Here is a 19,279-nt window from a genome sequence, read left to right on the forward strand (position 1 = left end):
AAAGTTAAAGTTATGTGAAGCCCTGTCAGAGGAGCAGTGACAGAAATGAGACACAGAAACAGGAGAATTTCAAAAGGTCTTGCTACCCAGACAAAAACATAGCAGATTGTGGCTGTTCTAATTAATTCCTTGTACAGTTCACACTGTCCTGTTCTTCCATCATCGTGAATGTTTAAGTCACTTGTTGCAGATCACTATTTACAAAGAAAAAAGCCAAGTATTTTACTTGCCTGAATTGTTCTCAGGGCTAATGTCATGCAGGTTCCAATAAAATTAAAGTGCCAGCTTTAAAAATCAAACTGACTACGTTTCTAAATCAATTCTTGTCTTACAGACCCTAGGTTACATTCAGAATCTTTATCAGATTCTCCCCTCCTACTTCTAATAATATCGGATTATGTTGGACTATGTTGGATTGACTGTGCTGTTACATAATGTTGTCAAGTGAAAATCAGGTCAAGTGCCCTGTTTGGGCTTCTACGCTACTTGCTCCTGCAAGTTCTGTGTACCAAATTTTTTAGGTTTAAAGCCACATTTATGTTATTGCAAGGTGAGCTAAATTAAAAGGAAGAAGGTGTAATGCCCAAGCAGGACCTTACTAGCCTGTGGACAGTGGCTGCAAATAACACTTCTTCAACCTCAGAAGCTGATGTGCATTCATTGGTGAATGCAGCACTGTACCAGCTACTAGGAAGGAAATTAACTCTATCCCTGCCGAAACCAGGACAATTGGCAAGCCAAACAGCAGCTGTGATACAAGCACAGACCAGCTCCTAACCATCCCATTTCAGCTATACTGTTTCTGAATGGCATATCATGCTAGCATCCTAGCTGAACAGCTGTAGCCCAGAAATCGGAGGAAGAATAAGCGCTTCTTATAAGGCTAGAATATGCAAGTCTCAAACCATGTCTAACTCTGGCTAAAGCTATCAATATCCTTGCTTCCAGCCAGAGAAGTCTTCAGTTCAGTCCCCAAGATGGCAGTCAGAAAGCAATCAGCATTGCAGTCCCCTGAGGGTTTGCTGGGGAGTGGGTAAAAGGAAGCCCTTTTGTGCCTTTTTACCAGCCCAAGGTAAAAACCTAGGCAGTAGTTAGTGATGAAGAGTAGTAGTTGAAATTCCAGCCAGTAATTGGAATTCTAATCAGTGCTGACTAAACAAGAATGAGTTAACCTTTTCATCGGAAATGTACTATTACACGTAGGCAGTTGTAACTGCATGGACATTTTAAATGTAGAGGCAGTGAGTGGAAAGCAATCAATCCTGGCTTCAACACAAATAAGATCTCCAACTGTGTTTATATAGATCGTCCTCTGTACCAGTCTACATATACGTGATGGTGTTGCACAATCTATGACCCTGAACAGTCCTATATTACCATATTCTCCCTGCAGAAGAATTAACCCTCTGCAGGAGCAGTCTGACTCTGGGTCTGTGCATCAGGGAAGGACATACTTGTTCATGCTGCCTGGGCTGAATTAGAAATGTTACATGGCCTATCTTACCAATTGCGACCAACCAGCACAACTAGCAAACATTGAGCATTCACGAGCACACTATATGCAAACTTAAAAGAGTTAAACACATTAATTTAGCATATTTCATTAGCACACAGGAGGAAATTGTCTCTTCAGAAACATTTTACAACCCGCTAAAGGCTAGGTTTCTTGACTAAACTCTTCCTTGCAAATTCTCACCAACATTTAGCAGTCATCCCCATTAGTTACTGTTTTGAGGGAGAATGAGTACACATTCCACAACCAGCAGTTTCTCTTCTCCACTCTCCTTTAAAGCTCCCACTTCGATTATTTACTTGCTTGAGATGCGTTAGCTAGGAGGATCTAAGCTTTGCACCCTTATAGCAGTTTCACTACAGTTTCATTTGGAAACTTTGCATCTTTGTAGCTAGAGGGTTCAAACTCTTTGATGTGTATTTGCAGCCATATTAGCTCAGTAGTCACTTCAGACTCTCATAGGAGAAGGCACTGTGTACATTAAGGATCTGTATCAGCTTATAACCTTACTGATTGTACCATCTCCAGTGAAAGCTATCTTCATCTCCTGAGTCCTTTCAGCATTCCTGTAAAGAAGCCCTGTGAGGATCAAGCCACGCTCAACATGGGTGTGGGTGGCAGGGTCTCACTCTTAGTAGATAATTCTTTCGTACCAGCTAGCCAAATATCTCAGTAGTTTAAAAAGGGTCCTGAAGCTGGACGGCTTATTCCTTTTCCAGCGAAGGCTCAATTGTACATAGCATTTAGTTGTGGCACCTCATGGAGTCGGGCCCTTCATGACAGCAGAGTTTTCTGTCTGGCCCATGAAGATTTTAGAATTGTTTGTGTACTCGCTCAGCTGAAGGACTGAAGTGAACAGGGCATACCAGGGAGTCCAGTAGCACATCAGTAACTTTGAAAGTTAAGTTTCATTAAGACTGCGGCCACTTACTACTTAATGATATGAAACAGTACATGTGAATATGAAGTAATAAATATATAGGGGAAAAAATGCAACTGGAACCTTTCAACTGATCATTGCTTATTCTCTCTGCAAAATTCTACTTAAGCACAATTTGTATATACATCCACTGCAATGAACTGGTCTGGGTCTCTGTTTTTTTCATCTAAGACCATGTCAAGAGAGATGCTCCACAGTGGGAATATTTACACTACTATTATCACTATTTCTATGCCCTAATTAAATTGCGGGGGGGGGAACCAACCCAAATTTATTTTCTTTTAATTCTATGAGTAGTTAGAAATTCTGAAGGAGTTATCCTAAAAAGACCCTTTCAGAACTTCCTGGCTCAAAATTTGGTAATTCATTATTAGTTTGGTTAACTATGATTAAACTAGTCAGTGTTTAAAAAAGAAAAAACAAGGAATTCAACATTTAGGAGAAACCCTACAACAAAAGCATACAAGAACTTTCTCTCAAACCGCAATATATAATTTCTCTTAGTTACATCAAATGTTAGCTTAAACCAATTGAGTATGAAAAATATCTCAGCTGAGCACTTCACAAAGACGACACTATAGTTTACGAACCATACACACACACAAATTAAATTACATTTTTAAAATGCCTATTAACACCACCACTTTGGAACAGCATTTCTCTGCCTTCCTCTTCTCCAGGAAAGCTTTGCTAGGCACCCTTCCCTTTCTCGGCCCCTCTCCACTGTTCCCTCTATTTACCCATACCACCTTCCTCCTGATTTTTGAACGGTCCTCACAGTTGCGACCATTTCTGCAAAATGGTGCAGAGGTAGCTTCCTACAATTGTGCTGGGAAGCCACAGACATCATCAAAGTTGTTCATGTGCTTTAAGTTAGGGCCGTAAATATTGGGGACTGGCATTCAAGAGAGTCCCATCAAGCCTGACAAACAGTGCCTTCAGTTTTTAGCAAGACACCGTATCTTGGTCATTTATGATGATTGTATTACCATTTTTGCATTTCACTGGGCTTTTTCAAGATTGTGCTAGCTAATGCTTTTTTGGTTGTCACACAGTTTTCTTTCTGGCTTTCATACTGAGGCCATCCTGGTTGTACAGAACACCCCATAAGGAAAAATTTAAATCCATAAAAGATGATAATCCAGTCCTATTTATTTTTTGCAGGCAATGCTTTTAGACTTGGATACTACAACTAATCTCAAAAAATCTGTGTTTGGTTGGCTAAGTTGAAATAAGATGTCTTACATGAATACTTGTAGGTACCACTCCCTTCAATGGGAGTAGCAGATACTCACTACCTCAGAAAATTACATCTGATAGTGGATTTTGCCATCCAACTTCAGGTGCTCAGATAGAGAATTTTGGCCCTAGTGTTTGCTGCAACCTTAGGTTTGGGTCCAGTCCACCTGACAGTGTCCCTTTAAGCAGGAGCTTCTCCATAGCTGCATTCTCTGATTCTGAGATGTTTAGGATGCTTTTCATATACTACAGTTTCTGAAGGTCAGTGCGTACACATTTTAAGACACAGTGAGAAGACAGCGTATGGAACTACTTGGCAGTATTTAGCTGGTACAGTTTCTTGTGGAAACAACAGAATTCCAAAACACATCACACTGAATGCTTATGGGTTATTACAAGCAAAAATCCCAAGACACCAGGAATTAAAAAGCGGAATTCAACAAAGGAACACTGATAGCGTTGGTTGATATGAACAAAGTTGTGCCAAGTCTTCCTTCTTCGCTTTTTCAAGTGGAGAAATAAACTGGGAAAGAAAGCAGAAGGGAAAAGAAATACATAAACCAACAGTTATTACAGAGTTACTGTTGTGCTTTATCTCACAGAAGCGTGTGCTGTCAAGAGGATGGCAAACACCTTTAGCACACCTTTGCTGAAAGAGCATGACATGTCTTGCACACAGTATGCCTTCCTGGCTGGAACGGGGCTGCTTCTCCCATGTCAAAAGGAGTTCGGAAGGGGAACTGCAGTGGAAAGCAGGGGAGACTGCGGCTCGAAAGACAGAAAGGGCAAGGACTGATGGTGATGTTAGCTGCCACCCTCAGCTCCAGCAACACCTGCAGTCCCACATGTTGTAACTCTTCCTTAAAAGCAGGGCACCAGCCTGCTTTTCCAGGGCTCCACTACCAGGTTGGTAGGAAGCCTGGCTTGGGCCATTTCACCACCCATGGTAGCTTGTCGCTGTGAGGAACTACCCAATTTACCTGCATCTATAGCCAGCCCTGCATGGGGGATATGATCTTGTTCCCACTGAAATCAGTGACTGGAGAAGCCGTGCAGGCCTTGTCTGTGGCAGCACTTGAACGCTTGATGTCAACAGGATTTAAACATATACTTGAGAGCTACTGTAAATAAGTACATCATTGAGTTCAATACACAGGGTCCTTCCTGAAGCTGCAACCTTTAGGCACTATTACAGAAGGATCAAATAGACTGAAGAAATAATTTAAGATCCAGAGCTTAAATAGATTTAAATCTCACCAAACTTGCACTAGATCTCACTATGGTGAGCCATGACCTGGTTTGACGATGTGACGGTCAAGTTTGTGATTAAATACCCTAAACCCAACCTAAGCCATGTCAAACCTGCTATTTAAAACCAGGAGGGAAACAATGTCATTACTTATATATAATTTCAGGCTTAACTTCTAAGAAGAAATTATGAGCTATCTTGTCTGCTTTTTACTTTCTTGTTAAGATACACATAATGCTCAATGATGCATATACACACAGCAATCAATTCAATGGCTGCACATCTGTCTTCCCAGCTTGCTGCACTAGACTGCAGAACAAAGGCCCGTCTTTCCCTTGAAGCCAGTTGCCTTGAGTACCCAGTTAATATAGTTAATTAATATCTAGCCATTTCCCATTCTTGCTGTATCAGTGTTACGAAACCCTAGAATTATTCTGGGTCACTCTGGTGCCAGCATTCATAAACTAATAAACTGCCACATGTATCTCAATCCATTTAGTCATGTCTACAGGTGATTCTGTAAGCCTTCTTTACAGAAGCAACAGAGGAAAATGAAAACATGCCGAATACGAGGCATGTAATTTGAGAGCTGGGAATTAATTCATATCCACAGTCGAGCCTTCTAGTGAATCTCTTCTGGGTTACTACCTAGATTGTCTAACTCAAGAAATCTCCCTTTTAGGAGTTAATGCCGTATTACAGTTATGTCACATAACAGCTGTTGCTAACACAGAGGTTACATAAATAAAATGTTCAGTTCCTGTCATTAAAAGATCCCTGGGTCCCAACCAGCACGACTGCTATTATTCATTTATATGCTATCTTTCCTGTAACAAATTTATGGAATGAGATGATCTTTTGAGACAAGAAATCGGTAAGACTTTGGGCCATCTTTTAACAATATTTAGGTATTCAAGATGCAAAGGGATTTTCAGAAGCACCAACATCTCAAATTCCAGCTGATTTGATGGGAACTAGGCACCTACATGCTTTTAAAAAAATCATCAGATGCCCGTTTGCCTGTGGGCCTTCACCCTCTTTTTATAGGCATGAGGTAATTCAAGCATTACTGTTCTCACTAGAAAACACCAGGACTGTGGCAGTGGTTGTAATGAAAGGAAGATACCTGAGACTGCATAAAAATTTATATATACATGAAAAGGGAGAGTCTTTAATCCTAGGGAAAGTTATGTAACATGCTAATGTAAAATACATTAAATGTCAACAAATCCTACCTATGTAAGTGTCCAGAGAGTTTGCAGTAATTCTCACTATAACAGCATGACACTAGAAGGGGAATTTCACAAATTAATCAGTTTAAATATTTTATATCCATTTTTTGTTTTGGTTTGGTTTTTAATATATCAGCACTTCATAAGTCACAGAGCTATTGAGATCATAAACAAAAGAGAAAATTAATTACTCACTTATAATTATAATGAGAATGACTGCGCATACTACACCAAGGATGATCATCATCTGTAAAAAGAAAGTTATGAGGAGAAAAAAGAGAAAGTCAGGTTTTCACGTGAAAGACATTAAGCCCTCAGTTTTTTTGCTTTTACTTAGTGGCTCATTCCTTGCACTTTTAATTCTTGCAAAGACTCACTGCAATAGACTTGTTAAGGCCCCAAATTTAATGTCAGTGTTAGGAACAGCTGACCACCAGCAATGGACATAACCTCTTGTCAAAGCTAGCAAGTTCTTGCCCACCAGCTAAAATGCAGTGACCAACCTTATCCATTTCCAGCAGTAAAGTAAAGAAAAAGTAAACTTACGAAGTAAAACAACTCCAGAGGTGATTTAAGTGGCTGGATTAACACGTGGCCACGTACCACTTTATACTGGAGCAACGTGGTCACTTTTCACCACGTTGCCATAGTCAGGGAAGAGACAGCTGGAGATGTCTAATGCCTAGTAGCTATTTGTGCTGGCTTTGTGTACTTGTGCTGTTGAGAGAGGTAACCCATGCTAGCCAGCACAGTTTCCAGTGTGTTAGCCTGGAAATAGCTCATCGCAAAGTTGAAATCTGTTCACACAAGAACAGATATGTCAGAGCCAGCTGTGCACAGACCATAACAGCACTGAGCTGTGTGGGGTAGAAGCCCCCACGTGAGACTTGCTGAATGCTATTGAGGCCACCAGAGATGCTGCAGTCCAATTCCCATCATTACCCCAGTGAGAATGGAAAGACTAAAACAACAAACACGGACATGTCTAATCAAGGCCTTCATTCCTCCCAACGTATGTCTGGAGGACAGAGCCAGCCATTGGCTTGCAGGAGCTTTATTTATTTTTTCCCCTCCTTCCAGAGTTTAGGACCCAGAGGAAAGACAGGGGGATTCTGTTTGTCAGGGTAAAGCAGGAAGGGACAATGAGGAAAGGAGAACAAAGGTAGGTTTGAAGGTCTAGTGTAGTGTAGGTCATTGTGGTGACTGCAGTCAGCATTGGTGAACCTAACTCAAAATCTGTGTCTGTAGCTCCCAAAAACCCTGCTTCCTGCACTGTCAGGCAAAGCAACTGGGCAACAACTAGAAGAGGCCCAGAGGAACTGCTCAGTTGAATTTCTAACCTAGATCCACTTATTTTTGGAGTGTTTCTGTGTGTAGTTTACCCAGAATATTTTGCCTTGCTTTACATTTCATAGTCCTGTGAATTGAAGAGACAAAGCAGGCAACAGACTGGTAAGAGATACATGTGAGATTCTCCTTTGGGAACAGGGGGGGGGTTTTTTGGGTAGACGTGAATGATCAGCAGCAAAGATGGTATTGAAGAGAAATGGAAATGAAGCTGAACTTTTGGCATAGTGTTCATGTGTTGGTGGTGCATGAGTAGAAAGAAGCAAGGATATGGGGTCTTATATGAATAAGAGGAGCTGAAGTTTCTGGGTCCAGAAAACACAAGTCCTTGAGGAGGTCTGAAAAAGCAAAGGAGAGTGAGGTTCCCTCTGCTCGTGGGAAAGGATGGGACTGAAGACAGCAGAGGAGAGAGCTGGTTGATTAAAGTCCTGCTCTATCCTAATCTGCCCCTCTTTAAAAGAGACTCTCATTTCCTCACTTCTCACAGCGGTTTGTGGAACCAAGTATTTTTTTGGTAGTTTACCTTCCTAAAGAAAGATCTAGAGGCTGATGATCTCCCATAAGGAAAAAACTTATTTTCTCCCACCACTAGAATTCACTACACCTGTTCAGGTTTTGTCATTCACACAGGGAACTGACATGAATTAACATGGAATGCTCTCCCATCCCTATCTGCAGGCACTGACTGAAGCATCAAAATTCGTATCTACATTTTATATACTGCAGAAATTATCTAAAGAATAGGTTCTGGTAAAGATCAAAGTTGCTTGACTTATTATCCTGGAGCCTAGAGGGCAAGGCATCTCTTTCTCCCCTTGACAAGAAGAGACCACTTAGAGATGCCATCCTGCAAGCAAAGCCCCATTAAATGCAAGTGAAAGTAATGTCTGCCATGAAGAGATTCTTAACAAGAATTTATATCCCTTACCTTGCAATTTTTCCACCAGTATTTTCTCTTCAGTTTGGCTGCACTGGTTTCAAACTGTGAGGCACCTGCTTGCAATGCATCCGCCCGGTTGTCAAGTTCTGATAGCTTCTGGTCTCTTTCTAGCACCTTGTCCACGTTCATTCTCATGATGTCTACCACCTGCAAAGGCACAGCCTCACGTTAGATTCCACTCACAGTAAAGCCGAAGGTCACCGTATGTTCACACTCTGGAATATCACATATCACACTGAAACCAGCCATTTGCCATTATGGTATGTGATGGCAATTACCTGGACAGTGCCTCAAAAACCATGCCTATGGAAACGGACACAGTGAGAACAAGATGAACATAGCTATACTGTGCTCAGATGCCCTTAAAGGTAAAAAATAAAGGGACATTATGAAATACCGTAATTAGTTTCATTAAAGCTTTTTATTTCTTTTAGTCGACAACTACCTAGTTCACTATAGATACAAAAAAACGATGGAGATTAGTATCTCTACTACAATTTGGTTGACATTTTGATGGAGATCAGTATCTCTACTACAATTTGGTTGACATTTGTCCAGTCATCACTAAGACCAAGCCATTATTTTCCTTATACATTTAGTATAATTACCTTACCTGAACTAGAGAAATTGGCTAGATAAAGGCCACTCTAAAGGGAACTGTATGTATTTCCTGACCAAGGAATTTACTCATTCGGCAGATCTTTCTCAGGCAAGATGACTTCACAGCCATAATTTTAAGTCCTGCTTGAAAGCGGAGGAGCAGAAAGTTTTACCTGAGAAAATTCAGCCTGAAGTGTAGCAAGCTCATGCCACCTCATCGCACAGCCTCAGCAAAAAAAGTGTGCGCAGCCAGTATGCAATAGGTAAGGCCCATTCATGCATATATTTTATACATTGAGTTAGATGAAAATCCTCTTCTAGCAAGCCAATAATTTGAAGTCCTGCTTGAAAGCGGAGGAGCAGAAAGTTTTACCTGAGAAAATTCAGCCTGAAGTGTAGCAAGCTCATGCCACCTCATCGCACAGCCTCAGCAAAAAAAGTGTGCGCAGCCAGTATGCAATAGGTAAGGCCCATTCATGCATATATTTTATACATTGAGTTAGATGAAAATCCTCTTCTAGCAAGCCAATAACTCCAAATAGAAATCCTGTACAAATTCATCTGTCAAATTATACTGTCTAAATGTTAGACAGTATACCAGTCTCGGTAAAGTTGTGTCCATTTATTCTAGCAGCGAATATGGTTGCTGGTCTGTTACTTCTCATACTCTGTAATAAGGAAATCCATGTTGTTTGTATTTAATGTAATTTAACTATTACCTGCAAAACCCCAGAGTTATTAAAAAAATAGAATCATAGAATCATAGAATCATTAAGGTTGGAAAAGACCTCTAAGATCATCGAGTCCAACCGTCCTAACACCACCATGCCCACTAAACACCACCACGCCCACTAAATACGTGATTTAAATACAGTGAGATGAAACTGGTAGTGAAAGAATTTTTGAAAGGACCGGCATAGGGTTAAATGCTGTTCCAAAACTCAAAAGATTTGTTTCACTTGTCTAGCAAACCTAAAACAAAATCAAATGTTTTGGTCAACCAAAATTTTCTTACTTGCTTTTCCAAACCAAAACCTTCCAAGCATTTAACTTCATATCAAATTAAAAAAACTTTTGTTTTCATTTCTCAGCTAGTATTTAGCTGAATTTTTTCTTGGTACAATGTTTCATAGTGAAAATTTTAAACTATTTGAAAATGCTGAAAAAAAATACTGTAATATTTCCTACCCATTCTGTCCTTTTTTCCCCCAGAACTATTTATTGAATTTACCCTGACTGCAGTGAACACTTGTCCAGACGAGAATGCATTTTTGTCAAATAAATAGATGTTTGTCTAGACTAAAAACAAGATCTGAGCCTTTGAAAATAAGCTCTAGGATGCCTAGAGAAATCAGAGGGGGAAACCCAACACGGATATAGCTGAAATACTATATCAGCACTGATATAGCACTAAAAATGTCGGTCATTTTACCAAGACCAAAAATTTTCTCTTAAGCAGAGCCGTGATCGTGTTGCTGAGTTTTGGGTTTGGGTCTGAAGTGCTGTGCAGAACAGCACTTGGAGCAGAATAGCCAGAGGAGTGCAGTGCTGTGCTGTGGTGTTTGGTGCCACCTATAGATTACTTTCCTACAAGACATGAAAGAAAAACAACCAGGAAAGATCTAGTAGGAAGGTCAAAGCAATGCTTAACAGATAGATCCTTAGGTGCTATAAACCAGTTTCATCCTAGTGACTTCACAGTACTGAAAGCCCAGTGGCATTTTTCTCCCTTGGCTATTCTTATACTGTGATTTTCCTATTAAACAAGGATCTGCTGACCATGTGCTGTCCACTCAAAACCCATACCAACCTCAGCCTCCCTCTCAAATGGGAGGCGAAAAAAACGTGGACCCTGATTATCACCCGCATAATCCTCAAATCCAAGAGCTACTCACTGTTCCCTCATACTGGGGGGAGTTCCTGCCAAAATTATGCCATCATGCTTCACAAGAAGAAAAACTTGCATGGGCTTGAGTGAAAAGTCTTAGAATACAGAGCATCTTAAACACAAAGTGGGGGTTCACTAGCCTCACTGGAGCCATCTCCATTGATCTGCACCACTTGTTTTAGACAATAACTAGCAATTATTTTTCATCTTCTAGGGACAATTACTTTTGCTGTAGCTCACATAAACAATTACAGCACCATCATGATGTAATATGTTCAGGACAAGACGTTTATTTCATTATTCTGACCCAAGACAAAAGCTGAAATGTAATATTCTTTTCCCCACTGCAAGAGACACTCCACTAATGTCAATGAAGTTAGTGTGATGTGAAAATCAGTGATAATGAGAGAACCAGGCCTAGACATTTCTGCAGACATTTCTTCAGCCAGAGGATGTTCTTGTGATCAGCTCCAAGCATCAGCAATGGGGAGGCCAGAAAGACCCTGTTTCAGATGTTCAGCAAAGAAAAAAAGTTCTCAAAAAGACAAAGCTCAATTTGACAGGTGTATGTAATTCATCTTAAGAAATGCATTTGAGTTGGATGTTGTGAGGCCTTCTCTACTATTTTTAAAGCTTACCTGGAGCTTTTGAAAATAGAGGCCTTTATGCATTTGAATACCTACTTTCTAATATGTATTTTATTGAATTGGCATTAAAAAATCACACAAGCCCTGGCCAATTCCCCATGGACAGTAAGCAATTAGTTACTTAAGTCTTTGTAGGGGTTTAGCAAAACTCTACGCTCAATACCCAGCACACAAATCTTCACAGCAGGTGTGCAGGGATGCTACAGCTGCTACTGTACTGCTGGTACACTCAGGGACGACACCCATGAGCGGTGGCATGCTCACTTATTCCCATTATCACAGCAGTTAGATGGACGCTGGCATTACAGCTGAGGTGGCAGGGTAGTCTGTATGCTACAAGAACTTAAGGATCCACGCTGGAACAGGCACGTGGTCCTCTAAGACCAACAAAAGGAGTGGGGATTTGTTGAGATGCTGTTACGACATCATGTGTGGGTGCCTTTCTTTGGGGATAAATTGTGATGATTAATGAATAGAGCTCTGGCTAATGAACACAGCCCTCAGCTGTACAATTCTCATGGCTTGAATCTATCTATGAGAAGCTGATGGTCTGTCCCTGTGAAACAGCCTGTGAGATTAGCGTCTAACCTTTAGGAAGGCAGGAACATGTTAAAAGAGTTGGTTCCACTATGACATTTCCTCCTAATCTGACTGACTGGGATGAATTCCTGAATTGGCACCAATGCCCACATTTATTCTGCAGAAGTGTTACCGGTACAAATATGTTCGTACTCAGAATCTCTCCTGTACTATCTGCCTCCTCATAAATGCCATCCTTTGGTAAACCTAATTTTCTAGATCCACTGCCTTCAGACAAGCAGAGTTGCTGGATCACTAGGGAGGAAAGCATCTTAAAGGAAAAAAAAAAATCACATCAGCACCCTTGTGGTGAGCAACAAATCACCTAGAGCCACTTACCTCATCCACCCGGGCTTGTGTCTGCTGCAGCCGTTTGTTGCTTGACACGTTGGTAGCAGGAGGTGGCCCTGCAGCCCCAGCACTGGTGGGCCCTTGGGTAGGAGCTGGAGCAGACCTAAATCAAAACCAGAGAACATAAAAAGTGACTGAAACCCTCTTCACTTGTTCACTTCCCCTTTTCTGGAACAAGTCCAAAGTACATACCGCTTAAAAGGAGTTTTCCATTGTCTCACAGCCCACTTTTTCCATTCCTGGATCGCAACCCTTCTGTCCCATTCCCTCCCATGCTGCAATTAGTTTTCACACTATTTCTGGATTGGACCATATCAAACTCTTCCCCTCCCTTGCTGCCTTTTTAAACAGCAAGCAATTCAGATTATCTGCCCTAACTTAGGCCAATGGCCAAACTGATCACAGGCCTGACTAGCAGGGCAGAGCTTATGTCCCACTAAGGAAACAGACTCTGCTACCGGTATTTTGTGTTGATGCTAAAGGAGCCAGGGCTGCGACCCTGCCTTCCTTCTCAGTGTGCTGAATGATGCACTCCCCTGCTCCTCGGTGTTTGGCTGGAAGCTAACCAAATAAAGATAAACAAAAGGAGAGGAGAAAGAAATGGAGGAGAAAGTGGGGGTGAGAATTGCACACAGCACGGGGTTAGTCATCTCTGGCATTCAGCAATGCTTAACCACCCCACCAGTGGTCACCAAATGCCCCACCAGAGCAGCTGGCCAGGCTTGAACATCTGCCATGGACCCTGGATGAATATTAGCAGCAAAACTGTGAACAGACCCCCAAATTCCTGTGCATCAGCTCTTTCCTTAAGCATCAACACTGGCTTTCCTCAGCTTGCTTTAAAACAAAAGACAAAACAAAGGTCCCTCAAAATCCAACAACAGATCCGGTCTGTCTCAGTACATGGGCTTGTGCAGGCAAGTCACCCTGCCAACCTGAACAGGGTCCCTCAACCTTAGACAGTCATTATTCACACCCACACTTTAACCTGTGGGCTTGTGCAGGCAAGTCACCCTGCCAACCTGAACAGGGTCCCTCATTATTCACACCCACACTTTAACCTGTGAAACCTCAACTTTCCTTTCAAGGGACCCCTGTCACTTCTTCCTGCAGAGAAATAAAACTCTTCCTGAAGCTGCAGAGGAAATCCCTGAGCATGTGAACTGAAAAATACCACAAATCCCACTCATGCATTACCAATGCCTTCCCACAGTGACAGACTGAGAGAACACAGTGTTTCTCTGTGAATCATTCCCTTTTACATCCTGGGGTCTGATTAACGCTGCTGGAATTATGGCCCCATTAATACACTCTCAAAGTGCCCAGGAGCACTAAAGTTAGTTCCCCAAAGGCACCTTACGCTGCAAAATTCAGTTTGACAGTATCGCCTGCGGGCTGAGATCCCTACAGATAACGCTGACCCTCACAGACTCCCAGTGATGGAGCACCTGTTTGCAGACCCGGAGCACTTCTGTATCTAACACTTCTTTTATTTTTAACTGTGGGTGAGAACATCATTATCAAGCTTTAGCTGAAAGAAAAGAACTTGAGCCGTACACAAATTGTTCATCCTTTGAGGACCTTACAGCCACTATTAAAAACATAAAAGACCAGATGCTGCTGCCACCTGCAACGGAATTACTCCATTGAAGGGCCATGGGCCAGGGTCCCAAGAGTATTTATTCTGAGTTTATGCTGTTGTCACAAAGGATCAAAATCTGACTATAATGTTTATCAGACTCAAATAACGCAAAACAAGATCTCCCTGGAGCATTAACAACTTCAAAGGGAGTTCCTGGTACAACAACAGTGCTAAAATTGAAATTGTCAAGTTTCTTTGCAGTCAAGGAAGTAAATAGGCTTTTTCCCAATCAACACAAGCAGAATTTTTTCTATGGAAACATTGTGTCACACTGTTCACTACTGCAAACCTTCACAGAGCTCCCCTCTTGAGCTATGTACTGTTAGCATCCCAGAGACTACAGAAGGAAAGCGCATGAGAAGTGTTTTTCTTGGCCACGTTTTTCTCTAGTGAGCGTAGCTTATAAGTGCAGCGGTGTTCTTGGTCAAAGCTGTGTGATAACTCAAAAGTTCAGTGCTCTGCCATATACCTTTTCTGCCCAGTAATTTTCATCTTTTTTGCACCTCCCAAGCTGTCCTTAAAATGATTTGGCATAAAGTAGGCACTTCCCAGTTTGTTCTCTTCCAGCATCCTTGCTGCCATCTAATTTGGTTTCAACTGTATTTCCTGGGGCTTCTCTGCTCCCTGTGTAAGGGAGGAACGGATGGGAAGAATGGGTGTTTTTACAGCTGCCCTGACCTTCCAGCAGAGTTACTGTAACTACCAAAGAGAGATGGCAATCTTTATGCTAAGGTCCAGCAAGCCTGTAATTAGCATATCCATCTTAATTAAACGCATAAAATCTAATACAAGAGTAACCAGAGCTGGGTGCTGCCTGCAGTGCAGAGCTACTCTTTCCAAACCTTTTGTCTCTGGAGTTGTGCTCTCCTTACACAGTAAGAGCAGCTGCCTCGCTCACGACCTCGTGGGTCAGAGCAATGAGCTGCCGCAAGCAGAGGAGTGCTCACTAGAAGAGATGCAGCACCCACTGCAGAGGGGACAGCACAAGTTCCCAGACAGGCTCTAGGAAGTCAGTCCTTAAGCACATGGCTTTAATGCCAGCAGCAGATCTTGCAGGTTAACAAGGCATGAGCCCTCTCTTGACATTGGGCAGCATGTAATATCCAAAACAGAGAAACAAGCACAAAGATACCTGCATCACCTCTCCTCCTCCTGGCCTCCCAAGGCACTTCAGAACAGGACAGAAGGGTCTCCATGCTTCTGGCTCAGCCCTACCAGTGTTTGAGCCCTGTAGAAACCATCCTGGCTGGGCAGCAGCAGAAGGCAGTACCTCTGTGAGCTAATGTGGCTCCAGTCCCACACGGCGTCTGTTAAGAGTTTGCCTTTGAACCTAAGTTTTCTAGTAAAGAAGGGAATTGAAGGCCTACATCACTGGAAAACACCAATATTCTCCGGGATATCTTAGTGCAAAAATGCTAGAATGAAAGTCCAGCCTGCATTTACATAATTTTTCTATTATTGCCTCTGTACTGTGTCCCAGATGACTGGAGGCTTGGCAACGTGACACCCATCTACAAGAAGGGCCAGAAGGAGAATCTGGGGAACTACAGGCCTGTCAGCCTGACCTCGGTGCCGGGGAAGATTATGGAGCTGTTCATCTTGAGGGCGCTCACAAGGCATGAGCGGGACAACCAGGGGATCAGGCCCAGCCAGCACGGGTTCACGAGAGGCAGGTCCTGCTTGACCAACCTGATCTCCTCCTATGACCAGGTGACCCGCCTAGTGGATGAGGGAAAGGCTGTGGATGTGGTCTACCTGGACTTCAGTAAGGCCTTTGACACCGTCTCCCACAGCACTCTTCTAGAGAAGCTGGCGGCTCACGGCTTAGACAGGTGTACTCTGCGCTGGGTCAAAAACTGGCTGGATGGCCGGGCCCAGAGAGTTGTGGTGAATGGAGTTCAATCCAGTTGGCGGCCGGTCACGAGCGGTGTTCCCCAGGGCTCAGTACTGGGGCCGGTCTTGTTCAATATCTTTATTGATGATCTGGATGAGGGGATGGAGTGCACCCTCAGTAAGTTTGCAGACAACACCAAGTTGGGCAGGAGTGTTGATCTGCTCGAGGGTAGGAAGGCTCTGCAGAGGGACCTGGACAGGCTGGATCGATGAGCCAAGGCCAAATGGATGAGATTCAACAAGGTCAAGTGCCGGGTCCTGCATTTCGGCCACAACAACCCCATGCAGCGCTACAGGCTTGGGGAAGAGTGGCTGGAAAGCTGCCTGGCGGAAAAGGGCCTGGGGGTGCTGGCTGACAGCCGGCTGAACATGAGCCGGCAGCGTGCCCAGGCGGCCAAGAGGGCCAATGGCATCCTGGCCTGTATCAGAAATGGTGTGGCCAGCAGGAGCAGGGAAGTGATCGTGCCCCTGTACTCGGCCCTGGTGAGGCCGCACCTCGAATACTTTGTTCAGTTTTGGGCCCCTCACTACAAGAAGGACGTTGAGGTGCTGGAGCGTGTCCAGAGAAGGGCAAGGAGGCTGGTGAGGGGTCTGGAGAACAAGTCTTATGAGGAGCGGCTGAGGGAACTGGGGTTGTTTAGCCTGGAGAAAAGGAGGCTGAGGGGAGACCTCATCGCTCTCTACAACTACCTGAAAGGAGGTTGTAGCGAGGTGGGTGTTGGTCTCTTCTCCCAAGTAACAAGCGATAGGACAAGAGGAAACGGCCTCAAGTTGCGCCAGGGGAGGTTTAGATTGGACGTGAGGAGAAATTTCTTTACTGAAAGAGTGGTTCAACATTGGAAGAGGCTGCCCAGGGAAGTGGTTGAGTCACCATCCCTGGAAGCATTATTCAAAGAAATTTATGCAAAACATTAGCACTATCTTAGAGAGGCTTTCTTTTGAAATACATGAAGCATCACAACTTTAAAGTCCAATTTCTCATGGCCTGGCATGATTTTTGGGAGCTACAAAAGAACGCAAAAATCCATCTAAAAGCTCCATCATTGGGCCCTTAGCCATCAGACTTGTGTACTTTTTTTTTTTTTAGGAAAAGGAAAAAAGTTACCATTGATGCTGAGAATCTTCACTTCCAAGAACAGGACAAATTAATTTTGAAGGGGGGACAAAGCTCTATTATTGTGAAAAAGGATATAAATCCCTAGCAAATACTCGTAATGGCAACCACTCTGCGATATCAGAGCACTGGGTACGCTCTGGGAAAGTGATGAGTACACTTACTTCAGGCCAACAGTACCACACGCTTAGAGCCTTGGCAGTTAGGTCATTCTTTGTATAACATTAGTTACCTCCTCGCCCCCCACCATGCCAGATTTTGCTTCAGTTAGCACATGAGCAATCTGACTGATTGAAAGCAGGTGCTGGATCTGTGTATGTATGCATGCAGCCACCTATGAAGAAACATTTGGAGACTGTCCTAGTGATTCAGTAAAATGGTCCCAGCTGACTCAGACATCCTCAGTTCTTCTGGTTACTTGCTGGGCCTGAAACTGGTAGGTCAAAATCATGACTAAGAGATTTCTCATCTCACCTGGATATTTTGGAAGCAATTTACTACTTGGATCTAATGGTTAAAGGGAGCTGCAACTCTAATTAAGAGAAAATTGGAGATACCCAGTGTTACTGTTTTCCATTTCAGCACTGGCTGAAAGAACATTAAGGATGACTGTGTATCTAACGTTTTGGGAAGCTGCCTGACACATACTTCCATTTTTGTTCATATGTGTGAGCTACGTAGGAGAAATTTTTTGTGTTAGTCAGACTAGGGAAGGGAGATGCACAATACAAATACCAGGAGGATGCCAGGCCACCACTGTGACTCTGGTACAGTTTACGTTAGGACTTCAATAGCTGCTTTCAGCAACTTGTTGTATCCATCTAAAGTGCTTTTAAAGCCTCCAGCTATGGGACCTAATCCCTTCAAAGTCTTTATCCTAACAACACTGCAATAAGCTAAGGAAAAGCTATTGTCCCCGCATATGTCTGGGAAACAGGTACAGAGAGATTAAGTGACTTGCTCAGTGGCACAGGAAGCCTGTGGCAAAGCAGCCCAGGCCTCTTCACTGCCATCCTTCTGCTCCGCTCTTCTTCAGCTCCTGACTCCAAATCAAAGCTCACAACCTACTTCTAATAGCAGGGATTATTTTCTACCCCTCAGACTTAAATAGTGAGAAACACACAGTTAAAGGTTACAGCACGAGGAAAGTGAGAATTACATCAGACAGCTTTAGCTGGTATCAGCCAGCAAAGCTCAGAGGAGGGGGCAGTGAAAGCGCATTAATGCAACAGAAGAATTGACTAATGATCCCTACAAAAAGTGAAATGAAGGTGGCAATTTTCTATGAATCCCAGTTTGATTCCTCTTTCCTCAAACGCTTTCCCTGTTGTTCAAATAAAACATAAAATTGCACTGCCTCTCTTCCTCTTTGTTTTTTTACTGTCCAGGTACCATATTTCTGTAGTAAATATTTACTGTTGTAACCAAACTTATGTATATTTAAGACACTGTTCTTCCATTTGGACCCCTTCAAAAGGCAACTATTCATTTGGGCTTGATTGCTTAAGTAGGGTTTGACAGTCTGTGGTTCCAAAGGCCTTTAAAAAAAAAACAAAACAACCAACCAAACACCACAAAAAGCCCTTTATTTAATTGTAAAATAAATCAGAACACTTCCATAGCTCTTTACTCTTGACATTTAACTCAATTATTAAAATTAGCTACAAATGCAAATTCATACACTACTTTAGTGACTATGGATGTCAGTGAAGATCCTGGACCTAACAGTAACTGTAGAAACAAACCGCTCTCACATTGTCCCTGGTGCTGAGAGTGTTCATCTGTGAATTTAGATGCATCTGAAAGCTTTAAGGCAGGGAGGATCTCTAAGGAAATAAAGGAGCTCTATAGCCCTAGGGGTTTGCTGTTAGTTTTGAACTTGCTTTGTTTATTCCTATGCAGTAATAGCTAAGACAATTTTTCCACTGCTAATTTGCAAAGGGGGACTCTTACTGATAATACTTAGTGTCTTCCACTTTCTGGAGGGATTTGCTAGTTCCCAGTTTTCTGTTAATCAGATTCTACCTCATAGGATTTTATTTCTGCAGTCAGTCAGTTTAGCTAACACTAGCACAACAGCTTTCTTAAAAATCAGTTTGGCTATG

General features: G+C 42.7%; 1 protein-coding gene across 1 annotated transcript in view; it reads right to left on the bottom strand.

Annotated features, from left to right (window-relative positions):
* Positions 1-4,068: 4,068 nt before the first annotated feature.
* The window catches only part of VAMP2 (vesicle associated membrane protein 2), a 49,296-nt gene continuing 34,085 nt past the window's right edge, over positions 4,069-19,279 (bottom strand). The window contains exons 2-5 of the mRNA XM_009273341.1: positions 12,514-12,628; positions 8,449-8,607; positions 6,369-6,420; positions 4,069-4,215 (exon numbers count right to left, since the gene is read on the bottom strand). Coding sequence (XP_009271616.1) covers positions 4,199-4,215; positions 6,369-6,420; positions 8,449-8,607; positions 12,514-12,628 — 343 coding nt within the window. The 3' untranslated portion in view covers positions 4,069-4,198. The remainder of the gene's footprint in view (positions 4,216-6,368; positions 6,421-8,448; positions 8,608-12,513; positions 12,629-19,279) is intronic.

The sequence above is a fragment of the Aptenodytes forsteri genome, unplaced genomic scaffold (assembly GCF_000699145.1).
Source record: "Aptenodytes forsteri isolate BGI_AS27 unplaced genomic scaffold, ASM69914v1 Scaffold382, whole genome shotgun sequence".
Lineage (NCBI taxonomy): Eukaryota > Metazoa > Chordata > Aves > Sphenisciformes > Spheniscidae > Aptenodytes > Aptenodytes forsteri.